Source organism: Mauremys reevesii, linkage group 7 (genome assembly GCF_016161935.1).
Source record: "Mauremys reevesii isolate NIE-2019 linkage group 7, ASM1616193v1, whole genome shotgun sequence".
Classification (NCBI taxonomy): Eukaryota; Metazoa; Chordata; order Testudines; family Geoemydidae; genus Mauremys; species Mauremys reevesii.
This window is the reverse complement of record NC_052629.1, coordinates 48,386,460-48,399,712: the sequence shown is the minus strand read 5'-3', so window position 1 is coordinate 48,399,712 and position 13,253 is coordinate 48,386,460. Positions and strand designations below refer to the sequence as shown.

Sequence of the window (13,253 nt, the reverse complement as noted above, 5' to 3'; positions counted from 1 at the left end):
GGGGCAGCTTCCCCAGGCGGACAATTTAAAAGGGCCCTGGGCTCCCGGCAGCAGACGGAGCCCTGGGCCCTTTAAATCACCACCAGAGCCCCAGGGCTCCCAGTCGTCACCGCAGCTACAGCTACCATGGGGCTCCGGCAGCGATTTCAAGGTCCTGGGGCTCCCGGCTGCCACTACTGCAGTCCCGGGCCCTTTAAATTGCCATCGGAGCCCCGGGATAGGGGTAGTGGCAGTGGCTGGGAGCCCCGGGCCCTTTAAATCGCTGCCAGAGCCCCGCTGCTGAAGCCCCATGGTAGTGGTAGCTGCGGCAGCAGCCAGGAGCTCCGGGCCCTTTAAGTCGCTGTCGGAGCCCCGGGGCTCCCGGCTGCCACCACAGCTACCGCTACCATGGGGTTCCAGCGGTGATTTAAAGGGCCTGGGGCTCCCAGCCACCGCTACCACACCTGGAGCCCAGGGACCTTTAAATCTCTGGTTTAAAGGGCCTTGGGATTTAAAGGCCCCGCCCCTTCCACCCAAGGGACCCCCTGCTGCCCGCTCAGGACTCCGGCCCTGCGGTAAATTCCTTAATTACTTTCACCCCTGCTCACTGTGAGCCTTCATATAGCTGGCTTATAGTGGTTGTGAACCTCTTGTGTGAGATCCTGGAACCCTGCCTGCTCTTGTAGAGTTGAACTAGAGCATAGATTCTCTACACTCCAGAGGAAGGGAATAATCTGAGCTGCTGTTAATATGAAATATACCTCGATATCTTTACTTCTTGCAACTTCTTCAAAATTCTCTTGTTGCTCCAAAGTTTTGTCCACTTTATCATCAGTCATGCAGAAGCAACGCAAATTAGATTCCACGGGGTCATTCATTTTGGCAAATATCACAAACTTGGCCATATAAGGAACACATATTAATTCCCTATAAAGCTGTGTGGCGAGGCCGACAGTTTCTAGTACCTGATGGCAGTCTGCAAGCCAAAATCTGAAATAGAAAAGACAACAGGAGTTTGTTTCACAAAACACTGGCCAAATCTTTATAAAGAAACTCTGTTCCATCAGCAAAGAACAACTGTGGTCTCTGCTAATGGTGATGGGCCAGAATGGAGATTACTTTTCAGGGAAGGCAAAGAGAAATCATTGTGTTCATTGGCTTCCATGATTCCCCAGACATTTTGGATGAATGCAGTTTCTGAAAATTTCCCATTGGCAAAGGCAGAGCTTTCCTTACAGTGCTTTAGATGAGTGAAAGTGAGGTGGTCTGGGTTGGTGGAATTTGCATCTTTGGGTGACCCTTTGTTGGTGTCTCCTGTAATTGCTCATTCTGAGTACCCTTCAGGCCAAACCTGGGTAGACGGTGTGATTTTTGTGGCTAAGTGCCATCTAAATTGTATCTTGCATTGTACCTCTGTGAGGTCCACCAGTACCCATATCTAACCTTCATTAAAATAAACTGTCAGCCGCACTCAGAGTGAGATGGGAGGCCATATTGAATAATGTACAGCCAAATCCATGGTCTGCGGTATAGAAAACTCATGATACATAAATTGCATATGCAAGAAAGGAGGCTTGCTACAGGACAGATATTATATTGTCTCCTTCTCTGATTAAGTTTTGGAGCATGGTGACAATTAGTACACCCACAAGTCAGGGACGTTAGGGGGGCAGAGGAAGACATTTTTCCACAGTATAAAAGAGCTTGTTATGTATGTAACAATCCCTCAAATGAAACACTTTTATATACACTTGGTTTGCAGTCTTTGGTTTGTATTTGCTGTTTGTTGGCCATCCAACGGTTGATTGCAACTCAGTGGTCTGGGAACTTGTGAACCACTGTCACGTAAATGTTCAAAACCGGCACAGAGAAAGAGGGATTATTTTCCTTTCCTGACAGATGATTTGTGTGGGATATTTCCCAGGGTATAGTTCATGCTGTCCCAGAGAGCAAGAAAGGATGTGCAGAAACATTATTTATTATAACAAGTGTGGCAGTGACTGCTATAGTGAGGATGCATGAGAGTTTCCAGTTCTCCTAAGTTCAGTTGCTCGTAACTTTCAAAACCATTCACATTTTGGCCAAAGTTTTCCAGGCTTGGTTTCTGGGTGTAGCTAAACATAGCAGTATAATGAGAAATGTACTAAAGGTATGAAGGAGTGTTTGGGAGAGCAGCTATGTACTTTGTAAATGTTATACAAAAAGCCTGTATGGTATTGTATTGTAATTGTAGAGAAACAGTATGTGAAAACTGCCATTAAAGACTGTTTCGTAATGCATACGAAGGAGCAGAGCTAAGGTTTCACATGCAGTCTGAACCATGGCGTTTCCTAAACATGGAATGCTTAGCTGTGCAACATTAATGTCCTATCAAAACAGCTTTTCTTTTCTGAAATATTATGTACAAACTCCAACATTTTGCTAATCCTGTGAACTACCAATAAAAGACAGTGATACTAAGCTATTTTTGCTATTAAAAATAGTACAGCAAGTTATTGGGCCAAATCATCAGCTGGTATAAGTCAATACAGTCAACAGAGCTACTCCAATTTTCACCAGCTAAGGATCTGACCTTTTATTTCTTTATCAACCTTATTTAAGAATCATGGAAAGCTGCGGGGAAAAACCCTATTTTTCCTATGTAAGGAAACAAATAATTGGGTCTGTTTGGTATTTTGCATTCCCATACCTGGCTGAAACGTTGGTCGTGAAAGAAACACAGTCATTTACAAACGTCAATGGAGTGGTTCCTGTGATATCTTCCCACTGAGCAGGTGAAGTCCCTCCTGTGAAAATAAGTCACACGTAAATCATAAACAATTTTATTTTAAAAACCAAACATGTACCATGAATCTTCAAGCTTTTTTTTAAACGGATTGCAGAAGAACACTTCCACACTGAGTTCTTTTGCTTCACATGTAAACAGAAGTTACTATTGCTCTCATACATCTGAACAGTAATATAATACATACATATCTGAAACTGATTCTAATGTAGAAAGATACACATTCTACTCATGTTACATTCTGGGTAACATCCTGGCCCAACTGAACTTAGTGGCTAGACTCTCACTGCAATCAATAGGATCAGGACTGCATCCATATTGGATTTTTATCTATATGTATGCAGTTGTCAATGGAAAGATTCTTCATATTGAACACTTAATAAAATGTCATAAAATGTTTGTTGCTGTAAAGTTTCCTCTAACGTGGATAATGACACAAGGCCAAAGTCAAGGCCCACTGACTCAGTGGCAGTCTTTCCAACGACTTCCATGGGCTTTGCATCAGGCATTTGAGTACTATTTTTAATCCTACTGGTTTCAATACTTGAAACTATCAATGGCTTTCCTCACTGGAAAGCTATATTTGAAATGTATAACAAATGAATGTGGATGCATTATTGTTATAGTAACCTTTGCAAAGATTCTTGCCTAACCTGTAATGCTACATAAAAGTCGAAGGCTAGGTGTGGTGTCTCCTTTGTATCCATTGGTCACACCTTCTCCTGAAGGGGGTGGCACAGGAATTGTCATTGTTATAGGTTTATGAAATTTTCTTCTTCTTGGTTCCACAGTGACAATGGGGCTGAAAGTTGCTTTGTTTCCGAGGATTTTTTTGACAATCTCATCTGGAACTGGTTGAGCCTGTCAACATAGAGAAGGAATTTCATATCTTGAGATAAAAATTTGTGTTAGCCCACCAGAATTCTTCCAAAATGAGAACTCAATTCTTTTTATTTTCTGTTTGTCCTGTTTTACTTATTCCTTGGCCTTCTTAAAATGTGCCTTTCCTGGGGCTCTATCTACACAGTAATCATTAATGCACCAAATTACAGCGAGAAAAGCAACACAATTCTTGCATCACTTCTGAACTAAAGTTCAACCAAAAAGTAGCAGAAATCTCATAAGAAATCTGTTCTTCAATTTCAAGTCTAATTTCTAGAACAAATAAGTTAGGATAAATTTTGAATCAGACATTTTGGATGCTTTTATGAATCAAATTGTTTCATTACTTTTCCCGAAAGTTTCTCACTGGACAACAGGGCACTGATTTGTCACCTGTTCCATTATCTAACTGCACTATATGGTGATCTGCAAAGATGATGGTTAAAATGTTTCACCAGCACAAGTTCCGAGCAAAGCAATCTAAAACTAAGCTCTTATTTAATGAACCCACCAAATCAACTGGACAAATAATTTTGTTGTGAAAAATGCCAACACCCCCCAATAAATGATAATTAGCAGAAACCAGCAAGAAGGAAGGTTTCTTTAGATTCTGTGCTCCATTTTTAAGGAAGCTTTAAACCACCTCTGCAGACTCCCCACAGATGCATATGGGATGCTCTGCAGCCCAGAGTAGATATAGTCTTAAGCACTACAGCCTCTCCCATCCCCAAGCATAGCCCTGTGCTATAGGGGACAGCAAAGTGCTATGTATACTAGCCATAGGTTGATCTTCTGCCACAGAAATTCTCTCTGGGCCCACTGCAGCTTCCTTACAACTTACATGCAGAGCTCCTGGCTGGGGTGGAGAGTTGGTGCTACAAGGATTTAGATTAATAGATTCTCGTGGCTCTTCTCCAAAGACTCTCCAATTTGTCAACATCCTTCTTGAATTGTGGACATCAGAATTGGACACAGTATTTTAGAACTGGTTGCACCAATGCCAAATATAGAGGTAAAATAACCTCTCTATTCTTACTTGAGATTCCCCTTTATGCATCCAAGGATCACTTTAGTCCTGTTGGCCACAGCATTGCACTGGAAGCTCATGTTCAGTGAATATTCACCAACACCCCCAAATCTTTTTCAGAGTCATTGCTTTCTGGACAGAATCCATCATCATGTAAATATGGCCTACATTTGTTGTTCCTAGATGTATACATGTACATTTAGCTGTATTAACACACAAAAGGGTAGGAAGGATGGATGCTGGTGCTACTGGCATGGGGGTAGGTGGCTGGTGCTATGAAGATAGATAAACAGAACATGGGAGCCACTTCCTCTGCCACAATGCTGAGCACTGTGTGGGTGGTGGAACAGCTCCCAGACTAGGTGGTGAGATAGAAGCAGGGCAGGTAGCAGCCCCAGCCCCAGTCCCAGTAGGAAGTGGGGTGCAGGAGCCCTGTGTGGTGGGTTTAGGAGCCCTGTGTCCTAGTCACCACAGGCTTTACCAGCTCTCAGTCAGTGATGTCACCTACTAGACATATCCTTGTGAGTCATTCACCCCACAGATTAAAAATTGCAGCTCTAGATTTTGCATATTAAAATGACTATGGTAGGTGTGGTCTATTACCTGAAGGCCAACTCGAATTCTTTTGGTAAGAGCACCCTCTGGGAAGGATGCTTGGACATGAGGCACAGTTGTACTGCTCAAAACACCTCCCTCAGGACCAATCTGGTTACTTTCTTGCTTAATTCGTGAAACCACTGCAAAGTACTGAGGAAAATCCTTCGTGATGATTCTACAGATACGCTTCTTCTCTAGTTCCTCAGCACTATCCAGCTCTGTGGGGAAAAATACATTAAAATATTCACATATAATATACCTGCAAATACTGTACATAAATATTTAAGAGTGCACAGCTTTATTCTGTATTGTGGAAAAGCTGAATTCCACACCAGACTCAAAAGTCCAAGAAGGCTTTTTTAAATAGAAGAACAAATGGGTTTTGATTGTTTTATTTTTAACATTTGTGTGAATTTGATGTTCCTGACAATGAGATCATCAAACGCTTTTTCACTTGTCACTCAGGTGAAGGAAGGCTCAGGGTCTTTTGGGCCAGGCCATCAGAATGCATCCCCTTGCCCTGATATCATAGGCGTGCCCCAACATCCAAAATGCAAAAAGTCATGGTCAGTCCATAACACTGGACTAATTTCCAATTGTCTAACTTCCAATTCCTGCCCAAACAGCTCTAGAGAGTGACTAGCCATGTAATTTGAGACAGTAACCACCTGGGATAGTCTCACAGTTGTCATAGCAGCCAATAAATCCTGAGCTAATTCTAACACTTGTTATCCACATAGGCACTGAAGTCACTCTGCACTGATTGCCAGTCTAAGGCCTTGTCTATGCTAAAGGGAAAAGGTGATCTAAACTACGCAATTTGAGTTACATGAATAGCATAACTCAAATCGATGTAGCTTAGATCTATTTACCACGGAGTCCACACTATACGATGTCAACAGGAGATGCTCTCCCATCGACTCCCCTTACTCTTTTTGATCCGGTGGATACAGGAGTCAAGGGGAGAGTGCTCAGTGGTTCATTTAGTGGGTCTTCACTAGACCCACTAAATTGCCTGCCGATGCATCAATCGCCGGAGTGTCAACCCTCAGGTAAGTGGAGCCCTTAGTGCCTCCAGTGACAAGATGAGGAATTTTATCAGCTCATGCAGAGACTTTGCAGTGCTATGGAGTGATTGCCACATTAGAACTAGTCCCAACTTAACCCAAATCCAACACTCACACGTTTTAATATAACGTGGGAAAGCACATTACGTAACATAACGGAGGAAAAGGAGAAGGTTTCCTGCACTGGTCATCTAACGAATGAGTAGTAAACTTATGAACTTAGAAATAAGTGTAATTTAAATCACATTGTCAATAGTATACATATATGCTGCAGGATGCATGTGTCTGGGCACTCTCTGGCCAGGCTCCCAACATGCTCTTATGGTGGGAAGAGAATCAGTAGAATCACTTACTGGTCACTTTGCTCAATTTTAAGGCTGCATTGTATTGCTGGAGTAGTGCAAAGCAGCCTCATCGGGAAAAGGATTTGGCCTATAATACCTATCATATGTGCTGGTGAAATCTCTGTGGTAAGTTGCAGAGTCATGTGATAAACTGTATTTATCAGGCATCTTTTACCATGTTATCTGCACTTTGCCTACTAATCAATCAGAACAGTTATCATATTTCAAAAGAAAAACAAGTTACCATATGCAGTATTTCTTGCTTTCCCCCAAAATGTAGAATTTCCACCAAAAATTTACTTTGAGCTTAGTGGCAGGACAGAAATTATTCAGTCCTGAACCAATGGCAGGTTTAAGGTGCAATAAAAGCCTTACACCACCGGTAGGGGGCTTTTATAGGGTAGTTTATAAGGAGCTATGTTCCTTTTTTGTACCTGTAAGAGTGACTATAATTCCAAAATAATTAAAATCTAAATGCTAAAAATGATGTTATTCCTTTTCAAAGATGTATGTGATAATCTGGATAAACTGCACTTGGCATTGCTCTAGAGTATGCCAGGCTAACAGGCAAGGATAGCTTTTGTTCCACTATGCCAGCTTTCATTAATGCTGACTCAGAGATTATATCTGGAGTTCTCTAATGAAACAAGCTTTCTGCCTGCAGCTTCTGGGACTAATGGGTTGAGTAGGGTGGAGGGACAATCCTAAGCCACCTCTGACTCTCATAAACCAATCACATAAAAATGTAGATCTGGCAAAAGAGATTTAATGAAATAGGGGAAATTAGTCCTCGGAGAGGTCACATTTCCTAAACACACCTTGATCATGAATTTTATATGTTAAGATCACCATCACATTAGTCCTGCACATCTAGAAATAGTACCATTTTCCTTAATTAATTAATTGAATTGAATTCCTTTTCACTTATGTAATACCCTTCATTCCATGATCTCAAAACACTTTACTAAAAAGGAGAGTATTATCCCCATTTTACAGAAGAGAAGGGAAGCAAAGCAAAACATAAGAGAGGTTAAGTAATTTTCCTTTGATCACACAGCAAGTCAGTGGTAGAACTGGGAACAGAACCCAGAGGTCCTTGACTCCCAAACTTTTCCATTAACCACTACGCCTAAGTATCTCCTATTGCTGTCAATCTTCCTTAAGATACAGATGTGAGTAAATCTGCGTACCTTCTTTCGTACAAATTTTCTAAATACAGCACATACCTATTGCAGTTGCAGTTATCTGTCTGCCTTGCTCTGGGAAAAGCAGATAGGAACAAATAATATTGACTCAGAGATACATTTTGACACATCGACTTTAAGTATTCTCCATTTGATCTCTGAATCATAAGCCTGGTCTAAACACAGGTGACCTGTTTCCATCATTTCTCCACTGGCAAATTGCTTTGCCATTACAACATCTGCTTTTCTACACAGAAAGGTTCTAGGGTAGGTCATCAGCACTGAAAACTAGGTCAACCTCTCTTTCCTCATCACAGTCATTATTAGGTTATGCTAAGGACAGAGCCTATAAAGCAATTTTTTTCAGAGAAGTCTCTTATCGCTCTTCTCTCATTGTGACATGGCAGCATTGCACTTGTCCATCAGAGTGCTCTATCTAGTAATGCACTTTTCTCTGCGATCAGTGTTTGTCTCCCTGCTATAGTATATGCATGGAGTGGGAGAGGGGGGTGTGAGATATGCTGGGACGGGGAGGCAGGAATTGGGGTTCAGCACTGGCCACAGTGGAAATGAGAAACCATTAGTAGCGTTCCTAGAGTATTAGAAGGGGTACTAACAGCACAACCCTTCTGGGCCCCAAGCTCTGTGAGGGAAGGTTGTCACTCCTGCTGCCAAGGGGACTGGGGAGTTTCCTCCCTGTCTAGTCCCAGTGCAAGTGAAGGAGATAGGCCCAGCCTACAGAGCATGCTTGGAATGCAAGGTCCCAAGCAAGAGCTTGCTTTCACTGGGTAAAGGGGCAGCCCTGAGTACTAAATGTTTCGTTTAAAAAAAAAAATCTACGTGGAGAAGAAAGGGCCAAGTGTAAGGAAGGGGAGAAGGGAGAAAAAGAAGAGATAAGAAAAAGGAAACATTAGGGGAAGTGGAGCGAGAGAGTGATGGCAATAGCTAAATACAAAAGTGGGGAGAGGATGATGGGAGTGAGAAACAAGACAAAGATGGAGGGGGGAAAGGATGCAAAACCTCCCAGGAAAATCCCTCCCAGAATGAGGGCTGCCACTGGAGTTTTACGTGATAGGGGAGGCCCAAATCACCTCTTCCAAGGTAGGAAAAGAGCTCAGATTGACTGGTTCAGAGTCAGGGAGGGAGATCATATCTGGTTTTGCACATGTGAATAACAGTGCTAAGATAGTGTGGATCAAATTAATCCTTGGTCTAACTACTTTAGTTATGTTTACATAAGTTTCCTCCAACTAAAATTAGGATCAGAGAAAAGAAATCATCATCCTAATGGTTATTGTCTCCAGCTTCAAGGGCTTTTTGTGTGTTCCAGTACCCGATTTCCCTCCCCATTGCCCAGTGTCATGCATTAATGGGATTTGTACTGCAGCTGGCCATTCATAAATTGAACAGCTTTCACGTTTTGCATCTCTATTTGTCCAATATAGAGGACCAGCAAATGCAAAGGTTATGGCAAAAGCCATCATGGTGGAAATACAGGGGAGTCAAAGCTGAGAAAATACCAACTACTGCTCCTTATTTCAACCATTTACACATTGTGACCCACTCAAAGTGATACAAGTAACTGGGAAATGTCATCTTGAAAATCAACAGGCTTTGTTATGGTTTGTTGTTTATGTGTATGCAGAATGTCTTTCATTATCATGCACAAAAAGAATTTGATATCTCTATGTACAAAAACTGTATTATATTTAGATGTTTTCATTTGATTTCCAGGAAACAATGGAAAAATCACTGCAACATGAGCCGTGGTGGTATTTTAAACCTCAGGTAAGGAACTGGATTCACATTGGTTTGATCAGTAATTTCACAGACCTACATATGAAACACAAAACAAAACAAACAAAAAACCCCAGCAATAAACCAGCCTCCCTTTTCAAAGTATAATTTAAAATTGCAATTACATTGTAGGCACAAGTATTAACATTTGTGTGCTCACTATCTGATGTACAAGTGCACGTCAGTTGATTAGCTACCCAAACGAGATTGGTTGTGCCCACAATTTGTTTAGAGACACAAAAATTTTGTAAGTGCAACAAATATGGGTACAAATTGCACCTGCAAAAAATAGCCCAGCTGAAAAAATTAGCTATCACAACTTCAGCAGAGAAATTAAGAGAAAGTAGCACTTGTGGCATACAGGTGAAATCTGACCCATTTCCATTAAGTGTCTTTGACCACCCATGAAACCAAAAGCAATATACTGATTATTATTCAAGTATATGTTTAATACCTCCAAGTATTATCTACTGGTTCTAAATTATTTTGAGCCTGATAGCTAGGTTCCCCAGTAGATGGTGCTATTTCCAGTAAATAACTGAGCACATTTCCATTTACAGTATTAGCAATGGCGAGATAATGATGGAAGATTTCAATCCTGACTAGGTTAACAGCAAAAAGATAAATAGACCGTATCTTTGAAAAGACAGTATATTATGGAGTTAGGCATATAATGTGACTTTTCAGTCTTTATTACACAGGTCAAAAGGAACAAGTGAATATGGAAGGACACATACTATCCAGTTACATGATTAACAGAAACATGAACAATTCCAGAGAGTATCTGTCTTTTGAGTTGGTTGCAAAACTTCTTTGTAAAGATGATAATGACCTTCTGGAAGTGACAGATCACTTCACTGACACTAATTTCTTTATCATTTACTTTCTATTTTGATTAGAAATGGGCTCTAGCCTCAGAGTTCACACCTGGATCCAAACATCCTCCAAGGGCAGGGGTGTTGAGATTCAGGGGTTTGTTTCAGACAGATCTCTAATTCGGAGGTGTGTTTTTGTTATTAACCAGTAAATTGTTAATATAAATGAAATCATCACTTTTCATACCACTTTATGGAAGAGCTTTTATATCACAGATGAGGGATCATTTAACTGTAACAAACCCAGTGTTAACTTCTGAATGGAGAAGAATTAAGCTAGCATGAACAAAACAGCAACAACAAATCAAGGCTCTGGGGGAATGTCTTTAGTATTTTTTTCCCCTCTATCTCAAAACTGAATGTCTTGATTTTTAAATGTCTTCATTTTTTCTGTGGCTTGGGATTTGAGGTGGCAAAAGATTTTCACTCCAAAGGAATAACATTGCATTCATTGTACGCTCTGTAATGCCATGCATATGTGTGTGACCCTCTAGTGGCTGGATCCCAGAAAGGGAAAGAGTACTGCAATCACTAACAGCTAAGAAAGATTCTTCCTTGGTTCCAACTGTAGAAGCTTATGTTTTTCGAGCTAAAGAATTAGGGCTGTACTTCCAGATCCCCACAGAGGGTTATAATTTATGCAGAAATTCTCTCTGTACTCTGCAACACATCAATTTGTAACATCATGCACTTTGAGGAGAATTTTTGAAATACCATATATGGTGCAATTTGGAGTATTATAGATGCATTTTGCACCCAATATTACTTTTCTCCTACACTCTAAATGAAGTCAGTGGGCATGTGGGAAGAGCAAAGAATGCAGAATCAAGCTGCTGATCAATACATTTTATCTGGACTTCCTACATAACTATTAAGAACAGAGAAGCACAATGCAAAGGAGTACAACAGAGCTTCTGCTGCTAAATTGTGAATCATTATATGCCACATAACATCTCAGGGAGTGGGAGGGAGTTCTTGCACTGGCTGCTGCCTTCATTCAATCAATCCCAGTTCATTTCGTACACATACTGTATAGTGCTGGGACTGCATACATTATTTTGTCGGCTTCACCGTTATATTATGAAATAGATTACATTTTTGGCACAGTATTTGCAGTGCCTTTGCCACAATGCCTCATAAATTCTGATACACTTATTTAAAAATAAACAGTCACAGAAATTATCTGCATAACACCCAGCTCTTTGCTGTGCACTTTCAAAGCAGAAACTCATTTGGCTATTCCCCATCCCCAGTATCCAGGAAACCAGTCAAAATACGCATCCAAACATCCAGGAAACCAACCACAACACTGTCACATTTTTTTCCTTAATTTCTGCTTTCTTTGTTACTCAAGTTCACCTACTCAACAAAGAAAACCCTTTACTGAAGCAGAGGCTTCATACAGGTTACATTTGCTGCTGCCCTCTACAGTCTGCTACTACAATCTCTACAATTATTGTACAATCTGCTACTAATGACTTTACGCTTTCACCTAACTACAACTGTGCCCAAACAGACTGTGACTTTCTATAAAAAAATTTAAGCCAAAAATTATACACAGAATCATGGGATACTTTATGCATGTTCAGATATGAAAAGCTGTAGCAGCGCAATATCAGCAAAAGATATATAAAAGATTTGATAATATGAAAAGTATAGTTAAAAACTTACTTTGCCCCAGGAAATACTTGAAAATGATTTAAGAAACTTCCTCCTATGGCAAAATTGAGATTGACTAATATTTGGATGTTAAACAGCAATCTCTATCACAGTTAGAGACAATAGCATTAGCACTGTCTGAAAGAGTCCACAAAACTCATGCTTTTTGGTGTCATAAACATATTCAAAACTGAAATGTATGAAAAGAAAATATGTTGAAAGCCTTTCCCATCTCTATTGCCATGGAGCCAGTCTGTGCTCTTCCCACAAACTCCTGAATGTAGGAAGTTTTAATTTATTTATTTTAGATGCTTTTAAGAAAACAATAACTTAGTCAAGGGATTTCATATCTACTCTTTAAGAACTCAGTGGAAACCCTTCAGCAATAGTTTCCACATAATCTGAAGAGAATCTTGGACATGTGGATATATCATTGAAGTCTTATGGATATATTTGGTGTCACACAGAATATAGTGTTATGAGGGTGGTTTGTCTGAGTAGAGAAAAATAATACTTAGTGTTCTTTTTCTAACAGAACATGCATTTGGAAATGATTTAAGGGGAAATAATTAAAAACAAAGTACAGCAGGATGTGATGACATACTGAACTACAGACATTTCATTTTTATGTAGATCTGGGTGAATAATTTGTAGTAAATAATTTAGTCACCAAATACTAAATTTGTTAGTATTTAGTGTTAGTATTTGTTAGTGTTTTTCTGTTAAAATTATCTATCCATCAGTTTAAGATTTTCACTAACTTTTCACTTTTCAGAATTTATTTGCTGAAGACTTCCAGTGAATAATTCTTGGGTCTATAGATTAGTTGTGAGTAGTTCCTTGAAAGTATTCAAGCCCTGAAAGTAGCGGGAGAAGCTGGGTAATGATATCTTCCTACAGAAACCAGGAAGTCCAGCCCACAGACCAACCTCAGGTAACCTAGTGGCACACCCTTATGGGGCCAGGAGGAAATGGGTTACTAAGTTTAAAATCTAATGAATTTTGAGGTTTCAGGCCTTGTGGGTTCCAGCTGTGTAAATACCTGCACATATTGAAA

General features: G+C 40.4%; 1 protein-coding gene across 2 annotated transcripts in view; it reads right to left on the bottom strand.

Moving 5' to 3' along the window:
* The window catches only part of ANK3 (ankyrin 3), a 554,530-nt gene that overhangs the window by 51,580 nt on the left and 489,697 nt on the right, over positions 1-13,253 (bottom strand). For both annotated transcript variants that reach the window (XM_039480795.1, XM_039480796.1), the window contains 4 exons: positions 5,277-5,488; positions 3,418-3,625; positions 2,669-2,765; positions 741-969 (listed from right to left, as the gene is read on the bottom strand). In XM_039480795.1, the coding sequence (XP_039336729.1) occupies positions 741-969; positions 2,669-2,765; positions 3,418-3,625; positions 5,277-5,488 (746 nt within the window). The remainder of the gene's footprint in view (positions 1-740; positions 970-2,668; positions 2,766-3,417; positions 3,626-5,276; positions 5,489-13,253) is intronic.